Source organism: Montipora foliosa, chromosome 4 (genome assembly GCF_036669935.1).
Source record: "Montipora foliosa isolate CH-2021 chromosome 4, ASM3666993v2, whole genome shotgun sequence".
Lineage (NCBI taxonomy): Eukaryota > Metazoa > Cnidaria > Anthozoa > Scleractinia > Acroporidae > Montipora > Montipora foliosa.
In genome coordinates, this window is record NC_090872.1 from 23,875,599 (window position 1) to 23,890,598 (window position 15,000).

Below are 15,000 nucleotides of genomic sequence, written 5' to 3' on the forward strand. Positions count from 1 at the left end.
TACAACTCCAGTACTAGGTCTATGTAACGGCATTTTCAAAGATCAAGCTGTTTTCAGACGACTTCTTAAATAAAATCTGGATTGCGCGAGTGACCATTTTCAATCGCGGGGGTAATAATTTCTCATGCAAGACTTGTGATTAGCTGGAAAGGTCTGGTTTCGGCATTCGCGGGAAAATCAAGCTAAAAATAACTCTGTCTATAAAAACGCCATTCTACAAATACAATGAAGTTGTACGTTCCTAGTCATGGGATGCTGTTTAAAGCTATTATGCTGCAAAGGTTACTTTTATCGGTTGTTCCCATGGCTGAGCGGTCCACTTTCGCACTGACTAGTAAGGTGTCGCGGCATGACACAGAACAATCGACAGATTTCAATGATTTCATCGGAAAAGGTCAGATATAATGCCAATAATATTTTTTTCAGAGTCTTACTTGTTTGATAGAAGTCATATCCATATTCTTCCATCAAGCTTGGATCGAGCTTGGCCCAGAGATCTTTCCAAAGCCCTCGTAAGTTTTCCTTATTTGTGATATTTGTTTTGAAGAAGCCAGGCTCTATGACGCTGACCTGGACACCACTCATACTTAGTTCGCGTCGGAGCGCGTCGGAGAATGCTTCAACTCCAAATTTGGAAATGGAATAAGCTGAGGCGTGAGGTAGACATGCTCGACCTAAAATCGAAAGCAACAACATCATCACGATCGTCTTCTGTTTATGGGTATGTCGGATCTGGTAAGCAAGATTATGAATAGACCTTTTTAGCTTGTACATTTTGTTTTCCCATTTCAGACCACGTAATGTTACTCTGGGAAAAACTTTCTCTCAAATGTCGTCCTATGCACGTGAATATGTACGCATTGCGTAACATCCAACTCCTTAGCCACGGTTCGATTTAGCTTGCGATCAGGCTCAGTTGTTTGGGGGGCACTGAGTGAGTATTTTTGCGGGCGGAGCTACAAGCGCTTTGTAAATGCTCATCTGGTTGTTTTCCCGCCAGATGGGGTTCTACACCATATTCGTAAAACTCTTAGTTTGCTTGTTATGTTTCGTTCGCCATGTTGCTTTCAGAATATCAACGAAATGGAGTGTCTGTGAACTGTCTGATTGCTGATTGCAAAGTGCACTCCCTTATAAAGAAAACACTTCCATACTCTTACGTTTTACATCCAGGGATAGCACTAGGCTTCTCTGTCCCGGGAAAACAAGACTAAATTAATGCTATAAAAGGACAGGAACTGAGGTTTTCAAGTTGGCCATGTTCGAGTCGTAGGATGATCGTGTTGAAAAGTGCAAGGGGTTTATTTACCTCCTATACTTGCGATGTTTATAACACGCCCTTTTGCCATCTTGATTAACGGCAAAAACGCCTTGGTGACATCAATTAGTCCCCATAGGTTAACGTCCGCTACGCGTTTGTACTCATCCACTGTCTGCCACTCGATTGGACCAACTTTTGCAATTCCAGCGTTGTTTATCAAGCCCCACAGACCTGTGTGATAAAATGATAGGCGGTCAATTATTTACACATTCTTGCATGTAAACAATCGCCATTAGGTTAATCTCGTACCCCGATCTTTCAAGGTCTAGCAATACAATGAGAAATCAAGACACTATATCACAGCAGGTTTACAGCATTGGAATTGAAAAGCTTCTAAACCAGCCTCCCTAAGATACTATATAGGACAAAAAGATCCTCCTTTTGAGACGCTGACAGGAACCGAAAGTGAACATTTCGCATGCAAGGACGGTGGTCTCTGCCAGATTTTAAAAACTAATCACCTCTGATGGAGAAAAAAAACTTAGTCCATTACCCAAGAATAAGAATCTGCTATCAGGTATCAGATCTAATCGTATCCTCAAACGATAGATAGTTCCACTGTCACGCAACAAAAAAAATAATTACAAATCGTTCAATGACAAAGGCCAAGAACTTGGAATGTTGTAGGAAACAATTGAAATCTTTTAACCACCTCTCCAATTCTCAGGTCTGTGCGGTACATCGTTTCTGAGTTATTTGTCGAAGCGTTTTTTGGGACGCCATGCGGTCCACAAATATTGCGGCCGGTAATCAACGAAAACATCTGGAGTACACTTTGTGATGAAAGTCTTTCGCTCATGAGATGAAGGACATGTGTATGAACACATCTCCTAATGTACTTGAAACTCTCAAACTGCTGAGATTCATAGGAATGGATATTTTTTTCAATCAAATAGCTTTGGATCATGGTCTCAAGCAAGGTGACAATTCTGAAATTTAAAAATGCTGCATTTTCGAAACGAAAGACGTCACGGAACTGGAAACTTGAAAAAAGATTTATTTCTAGGTCATCTTCAATTTCCTTTAGGTCAAAATTCAGAAGACCTTGAGATTTTTATTTTAGAATTTGATGACGACACTACGAAAACCATCTATTGTTTTCTTTCCTCTCTCGAGTGGGGGTCTAGAAGGAGCACCGGTGGGGGGGGGGGAGGGGTCCAGGTTTTGTACTGCTCAAGACCTGTTAAAAGCTCCCTTCAATTCCACGCAACTGTGACGCAAGAACCGTCGCTAAATTACTGCAAGCATAAGTGAACATCTCCATTCCCCTCCACAGTATTTCTACCATTTAGGTAAACTAGTTTTAACACCCTTTACTTTGTCTTAAGTTGCTCGTATCTCAAAAACGAACTCGGTGATCCCCATTGTTTATTGCCGGAAAATTGGTCAGCAAGGCAAGATGAAACTTTCTGCAAAGTTTAAAAGGGAACTGAAGGCAAAAAAATAAGCATTTTTTATTCACACTTTAGACCATGCACAATAATATTTTCAACTTTTTTTCCGGCATATCCGACGTTTTTCGGCCTAAAAAAAAATGCTTCTATTCCGATTTTGGGCCATCAGCATTGCGGCTCAGAATGGAGGAATCAGCGGTCACTTTTGCAGCTTATGACGTAAGATATGGGGAAGACATGCAAGAGCGCCCCATCTAGAAGCAGTGACTGAAGTTTGGCGTGAATATTGAGTCCACGGAGACGCAGCAAAATAACGAAGCACAGCAGCACTTGTTTCTCTTGATCACAAAATCTCTGTTCCCCATATCATACTAGGCTCGATTTCCGCCGCTCACTCGAGTTCGGGTATCCTCCCCGAGAAGAGACGGCTGGACGCGTGAGCGATAGATTGTGTCTGTGACGTAAATTAAAAATATAATTTATGCGAAGTTAATAGTTGCGGGGAAATAGCATTAGACATCCCAAAAACACTGATTTTAAGAAAACAGAAATTACATAACAATGCTTAAAACGTCAGTGCAAAGTTTCCAGATGATACGAGCTTGAGTTTGTGGTTAAATGATCAATGTGAGTTTAAATTCAACCAGCGAATCATCAACGAAATCTTCGGCTGCTTTAGCTCTCAGTCGACCTCATCGGCCCCCTCGTTTTGCCAGCAATAAACTCAGCAGTACTTTCAATTGATCTTGAGGAATTTTACTTGCTCTTACATTGACGAAGTATGAGGAGAAAATTGCAATAGCAATGGATTTGAAAGCCGTATTTTGACCTTGGCGCCAACTGGAAAATCAGTGAAGTTTGCGAACTCAGGCGGTAGAAAACGACACAATTCCCATTCTCCAGCTTCTCGAACACTTTTCGTTGTCGCAATCTTGGATGTTTCCTACCTTAAAGCACTGTAAACCTCGAACAGGCCGGGTAACAGAATACCTTCGCAGCCAAAACATATAATTTATGCCAGACGGATTTGTGCAGGCGAGTTTCTGATTGGCGGAGATTAACAATGGCTCACCTCACGCTTCCAGCCGAGATTTCGGGAGTGAGCGCTGGCTCATTTCCCGAAACAGCGGCTGGTAATCGAGCCTAATATCATACGTGACAGCAGGGCGCTGATTTAGTTTATTGTTGTTGTTTTTTGAGCCCGCACTGAAAAGGCAGAAACAGCGGGAAAAGTCCAACTTCGAACGTAATTTTCTCGCGAAAAACAGAAAACGAGAAGAAATAACGCCACATACTTATCTTTACTTTTGTTAGGCTTTCCAAACAAAATGTTGGAAAAATTGCTGATTTTGGCCTTCAGTTCTCCTTTAAACTCATTCTATGGAGCGGATCCAGAGCCACTTTAATGCACTTGTCATCGGCTTCCCCGAGGGGGGCACCCCGGGCTGATGTGGGGGAATACGGGAACTTTATGGGGACTTTGCAACAAATTTCTGCCCTTTGTGGTGGGGGAAAAGTGGGGACTTAGATTTTTGAATGCCCTACTCTCGGGGAGACTGTGGGATTCTGTTCAACTGAGAGGAGATTGGAAACGATCGATTGTTCGCTCGATCGATGGCAAGATGGCGGAGGAGACGAAGAAGGTATGTTTAAGATCCATTGTTTTTTGTCTATCAAACAGACCATCCGTCAAAAATTTGTACGTATTTGTAGGCCTAAGCAACTTTAAAATTCCTTGTCACTGTTAAAGGTCAACAGGTCGTCTTTTGTTAGTGACACAATAGAAGCGGTATCGCTTAAATACCGCTTTGATCAACTTGGGATCGTCTTTCTCAATTGTTCTGTTTTCAAGAAAAAGTAATTAAAGTTCCATTTTCATCAGAATGCAAAGTCCGAGTGTTTGCTAACTGTTCAAAGAACCAAAATAAAGTTCTGAAGTGCATCTTCAAATCCAGTTGGGTGCTTGGCTTCGCCAAATACTGGGGACTTTGCAAGAAAAAAATCCCCCACGGGTGGGGAAATACATGAACTTTGAAATGCACAATTAGCAAAGGCCCCACATCAGCCCGGGGTCCCCCCCTCGGGGACGCCGAGGACAAGTGCATAACTCTGTGATTTTTCAAGCTGGCTTTGATTTTGGAGTACAGAATGTTTGAGGGCAGTATTTTAAAATGATAATTTCCTCTAAAACATTTTTTTTCAACTCTAACGCTGTTAGGTTTAATTTTATCTGGCAATAAGGTCAGCTAAAACAGAGTTAAATTAACTCTGGCTAAAATCAGCAATTGATCTTTTTAGACACACTGACATCTTCGAGATTCGTGTTTCCGATTTACAAGACCACCAAAATGGAAGAACAATATGCGGTTTTGAAACTCGTTTCCACAAGATCCCTAGTCCATACTCTCGGTAAAACGAACAATCGAAAAATGAAAATAAACAAACTGAAACGCTTTTTAGTCTAAGAAACTTGACGAAGAAGATAATAATCTCCTGATGACCGGACCATTAAATATCGTGAGGTGATAATTTTCCGAAGAGGTTTATCAAGAATGGAATTTTTTAAATTTCTGTTCAAAGATAAGACATGTTACACGCGCAGGAACTAGCGGCATTTTGCATTTTTTTTTTTTTTTTGAGGGAGACTTTAAAAAGCGAACTGCGAATTCCGTTTTGCTTATTTAGGAAATTGCTACTTGTTTCACCTTCATGTCGTCTGGAGTTATGTAACTTAGTCACGCGAGAAATTTTGCTGAGTTCGTTAACTTCAGAGAACCGCTTCGAGCGAAAAACGCTTGCAAAAGAACGCTTACCGTTGACAAATGCGGGGAACGTAAAATGGACTAGCCTTCGATTTCGGCTCGTAGTCATGAAATTGAATTCATAGCAAAAATTTCACAAAGTGACATCGCAGTGTGCAATTTCGCCTTCACTCGTTTGACCCTTAAAAACTGAAATAAACGTATAAACGTTTAACTTATTTAACGTTTGATCTCTGTTTCTCCGGATTGTTTACTTTCGAGTCATACCTCAAAGAAGAGAGGATTATTTCTTAATGGATAATCGTATCTTAACAGTCAGAATTGCGAAACTTCCGTTACGTTCGCCTTCAAATCTCCCTTCAAATCTCAGTTCAGAGTGGAAAGCTTTGGTCTATTTTGAGAGCAATCGAGACCACTCATTGTTCTTCAGAATAAAGGAAACTTTGTCTTCCCTGATCGATTAAAAAAATTGATAATCACATTGGGATAAGTTTGTTTATTTTGTTTTTTGCATTCGTTGTTTATTTATAAGCAGTCACTTTTTTAACCGCTTCTCATTCGGTGGACGGGTTTTATTTTTCAGCGATTCGAACACGATTGCGGAGTTCAGTTTCTTTTATGGCTCATCTCATTATAAATTAGGTAAAATTTTGAGAAAAACACTTTCATTCATTTAGTCAGGAGTACACCTCGGACACCTTATAGTTAAAGATAATGGATACTGTACCTGTGTTCGCCGGCAAGTTTTGCCTCACAAACTGAAGGGCGTCTTTGATTTCTTTCGAGTCTGTGACATCTAAATGGAACGCTCGCAAACGCTCGCTACACAAGCTGGTTATTTCGTCTTGTCCCTTTTTCGTTAAACATGTTGCGAACACATGAAACCCTAACTGATCGAGGCGTTGAGCTGTTGCTCTGCCGAAGCCGGAATCACAGCCGGTTAAAAGGACGTACTTATGGTGAAAATCTTGCAAAAGACGATCCCGCATGTAAAGTCGCTTGATTACAAACCATACACTGAGGGCCAGAAATGCAAGCGATGCCGCAGAGAGAAAGCTAAGTTGGTCTCCATCTACCATGCTGAATTGCGAGTAAACTGTTGCCGCTCTGCAAAAAGGGATACAATGACTGTGTCAAGTAAAAAGTGAATAATCCTTCATGAACAAAGTCTGTGAAAACACTTAGCGTCGTTAATGAATTTGCGTCGGCAAGGTCATCATCACATGAACGGAATTCAACACCAATTGTTAATTGCCTTATTTGCTCGCTAGATAGTTGTACATCAATGCACGTTCACGCTTTAATAAGAGCTTACTGTTAACCTCGACCCCAATATACCTGAAGTTTTCATCCTTGGTTTTAAATACAATAAATACATCCTGTTATTGACAGTAAACTGAACAATTTCGCTGCACGCTGGGGTTGGGGTCATGTATTAACCAAATCTGAGTTAGGGCAAAGTCGCACCTTGCTGAGTTTTCAAAGAAGTGCCTGTAAATTTTCAACGGTTGGTTTGACTACGAACACGGTCCAAAAACAATTTCCTCATTTTGTTTGGCTTTCATTTCAGTGATTTATTTTGGCAGGTTATCATCTCACCTTGTCAAACTCTTTCCGACTACAAATCGCCTTTTTCCTCCTTCCTCGTAATTTAACACTCGTCGCGTAATTGGATTTGAATGGTTCGGAGCTTTAAGACCCCATGGAAGAATAATTTCGACAAGGATCCGAGATCGAAATATTAAAAACAAATGCTAGATTAGTTACTCTGATAACAAATCTCAGAATGAATGCGTAAACGCGAACTTGAAAAGGGCTTTCTGAGCCCTAAATTAGGGCATAGCAACATTTTGAGAAAACCGCATCGATCTCGAGTCAATTTTGACCTCAGTAGTGCAATAACTCCGAATTACATGGAGCAATTGTTATGATATTCTGAAAGCCTCATAACTTCATCTCTAAAACTAGAAGTTAGCTTTGAATAAATTAATATTGTCGGATGTGCAAGACTGTAAGCCTATCTCGATTCGACTTTAAGATGAAAGATATATCGTTTCAACGCCACGTCCACAACCGACAGCATGTTGGCCTCCGATAGCATTGAATTGTCACTGAATGTGGTCGCTCCGAGTTCAGGTACTATTGTTTGTGGATGGTATGGGCAAATTCTGGACTAAAGCGAATTGCCTATAGAGACTTTTCTCACTTCTTAGTGCATGTTAAACTCTAAGAGAAAACAAGCAATCGAGAAATCAATAGCATACCTTTCGTAGAATTTGCTGTGTGTTCCCAGCATGATTGTTCTGTTCGATAATGAAAGTGGTTTTTGTTCTTAGCTCTTACTAAAGCTCTGTTGATGAAACAGCTAGAGCCCTTTTATGTCCTTAAAACACTCCGCCGACACATGATCCTTCAAACAGGCGGATAAGTTTATTTTGAGAAGCATTTCCGCTTCCTCTACGCAGAAATTGTAGTGAATTGTCACTGATATTATCCATGATGACGAAACAATTCAAGTATTTGAAGCATTTTGTTGCCGCTAAACTGAATACATGTAGTGAGAGGGCAATGAATTGTTTTGCCTTGCTTATGCTCGAAGAATTTTAGAGACTTTTCTAGACGCGGTACGTTCGAGAAATTTCCAGTGCTCTTCGGATTAGAAAATGACGTCGGAAAACGTAGTTAGATTTTAGACCTTACAAGAAATTAGAACTTTGCGATACAATATGGAACTAATAGTTCAGAAAGTTCCGCAAATAGATTTTATGATTTTGTCACCATATATGAAGATTCTTGGAGGTTTTTTTTTTGCGTTCTTCGAGCAACTAAGATTATTGACTGACCGGGTGCGTTCGATTGACCCTATTCGGAATAAGAATAAGGGGTGGCGAATGGTTCATCAAAAACTCTGGGTCTCGCAGAATTTTAGTCGAATTTCACGGGTCTCGCAGTCTCGTTTTTTGAGCGGTTATGTGCGTCTCGAAGTCTCGTTTTTTATATGAAGGTGTCAAACACTTTGAAGTCTCGGTCTCGCAATCTAAAAAGTCAAAATGTCTCGGGCTCGCAAAGAAAAACGCTGGTCTCGCCGTCTCGCATTTACCATTCGCCACCCCTAGAATACGTGGAGTGATGAGTTAAAACGGTATGTCTGGCGTTTTGAAGCAACAAGGATAATAAATATATGTTTAAAATATCACTTTAGTAGGTGCTTGACATTGAAATGTGAATCTCCGTAAAAGCGAAGGATTTCTAACTTCTATTTTGAGTATTCCTATTCCGGAATACGGTCAATCGAACGCACCCTTAAAGCCGGTTAAGTGAAATTGCACGCATGACTTGCTTGCGACTGGCCACCGAGGTATCAGAAAAAAAGGGCTTAGCTCACTTTTAAGATATTCATACAATTTAAATCCAGCCAAAATTACTTTGCTATGCTCATGCATGTTAAATGTGGGATGAGGTGCCACTGATAAGTGGCTTTTCCACTTTTATGCTAATGTTTTCATCAGAAGTGAATGACAAAGAAACGCCGATAAAGCGGTGCATTAATGAAAGAGTTCATTAAACGACAAGTTCGGGAACACATCCTACTCAATGCCGATATTGGTAATCTGGTCCTTAGCTCTTTTCCTATATTTAATAATCAAGTGGATGAACTACTGGTAGGAAATAATGTCAACGCACATTAAATCTCTTCTTTCCCGATCGTAACAAGTGGCAAAACAAAACAGAAAAGTTCGTATTTCCTTATTTAATCGTCTTAATAGAAATCTCGTAGCGTATCCTCTAACGGTTTACCGGTTTGGCTGGACCAGTTAACTGAAGGAGGGCTTTAGTCTTGTTCATTCAATTCGAAGTATCGCGAAGTACCACTCATACTCCACATAATTGTGGATAAAAAAAGGTGGGGTGGTATTTCGAGGTGGATGCTGAAGCTTATGAAGCTGAAAACCTCAAAACAACGGGTAGCTTAGACTTTTGAATAACTGTGTCTTCGGTACGGATGTGGGCACTTTACGATCAATGCATGTGGAATTTTCTTGACGCCGTTTCGAAATCCTCACCCGCCATCACAATATCCTTCTCGTTTTGTTCGGCACAGGAGAACCGACGAATTTTTCCGTGCCCTTTTTGCTCAGTGACGGTCAGTATGACAAAGTCCGAGTTGCCGGCTCTCCCAGGGGAAGATTAGGGAGCTTACGAAACGAGGACGACGACAGATACGAGGACTTCATTCAAAAATACAAGTTCGCGCTATTCATATCACTACGAAACTATTTCATGTAGTTCTGCGTTAAAAAGGTGTAGTAACTGTCGAGGAATTAAACTGGTATGAGTGAGTTGGAAGCGTAGAGAGAGAACTAAAAATTCATCGTCATGTGCTAACGTCCTCCACAGAACCTTGAATTTGGTCATTTCAAGTCGTCATTTAGGAGATGACGCCAAAGAAATGTACGAATGTGTAAAACGCACGTGCAGAGCGTGCAGAGCCATTGTTTTCGCTCAATAAACCTATTGTTTTGTAGCGTCGTCGTTGCCGTCGGCGTCGTCGTTTCGTAAGCTCCCTAATCATGAAGCGACGGCAACGAATTTGCACAAAAGCTTCGCACGCCTTGCACGTGCGTTTTTCACTTTTGTCCGTTTGTTTGCCATCGTCAGCAAAACAACAACGTGAAATAGCCAGCTGAGTTTGAGGTTTTACTGAAGAACGAACGGGGTAGTTTCTAAAGAAACTATGGTGCTGCGTCGGTGGGGAAGTAGTATACAAAATTTGGTTTGATCATGGAAATTGACCACCGTACAGAGATTCTAAAAGCTGACGTTTCGAGCGTTAGCCCTCTGAGCCCTTCGTCAGAGAAGAAGAAGAACGTCAGCACTTGAAGATAAATTTTCATAAAATTTTCCTTAAGTTAAGCGCCGTTCCAGCCAGTGTCATTTTTGAGGAACTACTCCACCCTTGTCATATTAAAAAGGTTGAAATAGTCATGAAGTGGTTACATTTTATATTTTGAGATGTTGTTCTCGTTGTCGTTGCCGTTGCTTAAACTCCCCAATAACACAAGTTTAGCAGTCACATAAAGGCCTGTAACAATTGCAAAAACAAGCTTGAACGGCCGGGACACGAACTCATGACCGTAAATACTGCAGATGTACATGTGTATGACTGTCATGTTAGGGAGTTTAAGAAACGACGACGGCTACGGCAATAGCCTGCGAACGCAGACGTATTTCCGGCGGTCGTTTCCACGTTCGGAGGTTACTGCGGCAACGACAAGTTCAGAAATGCAGTAATGTTATTGGTTAAGAGAGACAAATTGATCGTGTTGCACGTGCGGCACGCATTTTTGAACAATTCTCTCCCGTACTCGTCAAAACTACTACGTGAAATGACCAAATTTAAGGTTTTGACGACAGCGTGGACAAACTACAGTGAATCTTGACTTCAAATCCGTCCGTACCAATCCAGTTTTAGGACACTTCGACCATACTGAATAATATAAAGAAGATGGAGTAATCACGAAATACTTAAAATAGATCAAACGTATATTTTGAAGTGACGTTTTCGTCGCCCGTAGCCGTCGTGGTTTCTAAACTCCCCATTTTCACGTCCTGCGCGATCATGAATACAAACTTTAATACTCCATTGATAAAGCAGCGTGGTCACGAGTAAAGGCGGGCACCCATTCAACACTAAGATTAAGCAATGAAAATAGTTATGACTTTCATTCATCAGCATTTCCACAGAGTGGCTGTACACCTAAATAGTTGAATAAGTTGATAAACTTGCACGGCCCGTGCCAAACATCTGACACGGCCTGACTCTTGTTAGTTGCTGACATTCCACGTGCCGCCACCTTTTAATTGTGATCCTACTTTTTCTATTGTAAATTATATATATATTCATTTCTTTACTTATTTATGGGGTAATAACAAGTCAAGTGCCGTTTTGAATAAAAAAAAAAGTTCAAATATTTGGCATTAACATTTCTGCTTCAAACATTAGCGATACAAGACGACTTTTCGAAGTCATCATTTTTAATCGTTAAGTCATGCTAATTATTCCCCTGGACCTCAACTCTTTCTTACTTATTTATGGGGTAATAACAAGTCAAGTGCTGTTTTGAATAAAAAAAAAGTTCAAATATTTGGCATTAACATTTCTGCTTCAAACATTAGCGATACAAGACGACTTTTCGAAGTCATCATTTTTAATTGTTAAGTCATGCTAATTATTCCCCTGGACCTCAACTCTGTTCTTTTAATGCTGCACAATTCGAAACTAGCCTATTGCGCAATAGGTGGTTTTATGTTACATCACCGTAGACGAAAACAAATTAAAAGATTTCTCATTAGCTCCTTTTGTTCATCCATCAGTAATTGTACATTACATCATTGTTACCTGTGTCTCTTGGGATTGCTTCGCTTAACTAATTTCTGAATTTCAGAATTCCGCAAGACATCCGTCTAGCCAACTTCAAGTTTGGGACGTGCCTTGCGCATTTGGTAATTTGGCGTGAGTTTGGCCGTCAAACCCCGGGACCTCTGAATTACGTAATCTTGTAAAAACTGGCCGCTTGTATCAGTTCGTTCGAGTAATTATAACCGACAGTCCAGCGAGCCTTACGGGTTCCAATGATCAGTCACAGACACACTTCATTCAGTGTGAGAGTACACAAAGGCAAACAGTGGCGCGGATTTTTTGGGACCAACTGTACTTTTCTTTCGCGAAATTGTTTTCTCAAACCCCTTCGCCCGAATCAGAAAGCCTATCAGTTACCAACTTATTTGTTCGAAAACCTTTGGGCAGAAAAACAATTCGTGGTGCTGAGATTTGTTTAAACTGAAAAAATCTACATTTACATATGTTGTTAAGACCAGAGGAAATATTTTCCTTTTGAATACACAAAGCGTTTTATGTCACCCGAAATCCGCTCGTGTCAGGACATTCGAGAAACGCGTCCGCAGAACCATTCCATAGAGGAAATTTTTAATAATGAACACAACTTTTGGGACATCTGTACTTCTCAGCTTCTGGGTTTGTTTTTGTTAAAATCTCAATTCGTGCATTTGTATTTCGCTCGGCCTTAAGGATCAAGCATACTAAACGCACGTCATTTCGAACGTGCTCACAAAAAAAAAGCCCCATTCAGCGACTAAGGAAGTATCAAACGATAAATCCATGTACAATTACGTGCCTGTCATGAATTTCTCGTCATGTTTATGGCCCGGGCATTGTCACGAGACGTTTTCCTTCCTACTGGCTTTTCGACCTCTTTCATAATGGTTGCAAAATAAAATATATATATTTTTGTTTTAATGCTAATAAGCCTTTCTGGCCTCTCTACGACCAGGAAATTTCAAAATAATTCTTTTTTCAAAATGAGGGCAGTAGGTCTAATTAGCATAAAGACAAAAGAATGTAAAAGTGGTCGCCATTTATGAAAGTGTTATTTTCTCAGAAAACAAATTAGTGGGTAAATACCACATCAGCATTAAGTCAGTGAGGTTGAGTGGAAGGCTTACTCGTGCTACTTAAGATTAATCTTGACACAGATTTCTTACGGCTTTAATAAGGATATAACGAAACCTTGAGCTCGATTGTGGCTACATACGTGATAAATGAGTTAACATTACCGGAAGAAATCTCGCGGCTACTAACGTGGGTGTAAGCCTCGCACAAAGCGAAGCGCCAAAGGCACGCGAACGGGCGGAAAAGTTTTTAAGCACCGGGTTTTAACTCTGGGAGAATAGAAAGCACTGACCTCTAGTCCATAGACTACCCTACGGACTACCCCAAAAATACTATATTGGTCGTAAGCAGCGTCATAATTTAGTGCCATGCCTAAACATCCATTTTAATTAGCGTTGGTTAACAGTATTTAAGTCTAAGACCACATTTTAAAAAGGTTAGCTTTCAATAATTGTAGTACCGGTTTCACTTCACTTACGCATTTTACGCAAAGTTGGGGTCTATTTTGAAAAACGTACGGAAAGAGTATCTGTTTGATTTCTTTGACTAAAAATATGAATAGAACTTCAGGCACACCAACGCGCACGTAGGAATTTACAACATGGTTTTGTCTCCGGCAACAGAAACGGTGGCAGACCTTTGTTCAAGCAAAATATGAACATATTTATGAAAGCAAAAAGGAAATTCGTCACGACACGAAAGTTACAGGTTAACATTTTATTCAAAAGTAAGGTTATTTCTTAGTTAAACTCAGTTTTGTCGAAAAGATTCTACCGAAATTGCCTATGGAAATTAGAAGGAACGAATTTTCTCAAAGAACTGTTAACAAAATTGGTCACAAAAGTTAAAACATAACTTAGCGCACGTGTCGCGGAAAATATGTAGGAAGATTACGTTGAAAAAGAATGCTCTTCAAGTCTTTATATGAGATAAGAAGGGATTACTATTGTAGATTCATTCAACCACAACTGTCACTAAAAGTAACCGAGTCGTTTCGTTTATTCGTGGAGGGGTCTCATTTCAGTATTTATATGCATTGCCATGGTTATAACAACAAATCACGTTCTAAATTTGCTTCTTTACTGATAACCGTGTATGTTGGTCACTAACTAATGTCGTATTACAAGCCTTAAATGGCATTAGGGACTTTAAGATCTCCAACGTGGCCGTCAACGAGAACGCCATAAAACAATAGTATCATCGGTTAAAAGAGGAAACATAATCGTGATGCACGTGTGGCAGGCATTTTAGCACAAAGTTTTGGCGGAACTCTTTCCAACAACAAAGTGAAATCACTAAATACGAGATTTTGACGACGACGCGAGCGTACAAATGTAAATCAAATGTAAATCTTTCATTCCCTGTTTTCACTATCGGTGAAACCGATCGTATCGCTTTATTACAAGGTACTTCGCCCACACTGTACGACATGAACGAGTTGGAATAATCGCGAAAGACTTCAGATATTGCATATTTTGAGTGACGTTTTCGTCGCCGTCGCCGTCGTATTTCTTGAAGTCCTTAATATCGAAGTTCAAATGAGGTCTTTAACTACTGTTTAAAATACCCTCGGTTCAGTATCGGCTGAAGACAAATGTTCAATTGGTCTTTGAACCAATAGAGGGAGAGACAACTGAGAGATCAAAGTACAGATACTCTAGCCAATCACAGCAGAAAACCATGAAATGGGCCAATCATAAGGCGAAGAAAATATGGGCAGCAGGCGCGAGCGAAGCGCGGGAAAATAAGGAAGGGCGAAAACGTGGCGCGAATTTGCGGCGCGGGACTTTTGAGCCAATCAGTTAAAACAAAGAAAAGCCAAAGAAAAATCTTACATTGCTTTCGATATTCAATTCATAACTGATCTATACGTTCAAGGAGAGGAGTTGGTTAAGTAATTTCTTTTTCCGCTCCGGCCCCCACATCCAGAACAGCTGAATTCATGTTTTCCTGTCTGGCATTGTATCCAATCATTGACTCCTCCCTTGTGGTGCTCCAATGAAGTAACTTCATTGCAGTTTCTTGATATTGGTCCTTTTCCCGTTACACGGT

General features: G+C 40.4%; 2 protein-coding genes across 4 annotated transcripts in view; both read right to left on the reverse strand.

The window, feature by feature from the left end:
* Nucleotides 1-12,015, reverse strand: part of LOC138000367 (retinol dehydrogenase 5-like) — a 13,940-nt gene extending 1,925 nt beyond the window's left edge. Inside the window, exons 1-4 of one of the 2 annotated variants that reach the window (XM_068846708.1) lie at nucleotides 11,878-12,015; nucleotides 6,205-6,584; nucleotides 1,310-1,492; nucleotides 435-674 (exon numbers count right to left, since the gene is read on the reverse strand). In XM_068846708.1, coding sequence (XP_068702809.1) covers nucleotides 435-674; nucleotides 1,310-1,492; nucleotides 6,205-6,556 — 775 coding nt within the window. In that variant the 5' untranslated portion in view covers nucleotides 6,557-6,584; nucleotides 11,878-12,015. Of the gene's footprint in view, nucleotides 1-434; nucleotides 675-1,309; nucleotides 1,493-6,204; nucleotides 6,585-7,741; nucleotides 7,899-11,877 lie in introns of those variants that run through there. The other variant, XM_068846707.1, reaches the window with a different exon arrangement.
* Nucleotides 12,016-13,923: 1,908 nt separating this feature from the next.
* Nucleotides 13,924-15,000, reverse strand: part of LOC138000370 (L-aminoadipate-semialdehyde dehydrogenase-phosphopantetheinyl transferase-like) — a 16,563-nt gene continuing 15,486 nt past the window's right edge. For both annotated transcript variants that reach the window (XM_068846712.1, XM_068846713.1), the window contains exon 11: nucleotides 13,924-15,000. This exon is cut by the window's right edge and continues 464 nt beyond it. The gene's annotated coding sequence lies outside the window, so the exon portion shown is untranslated.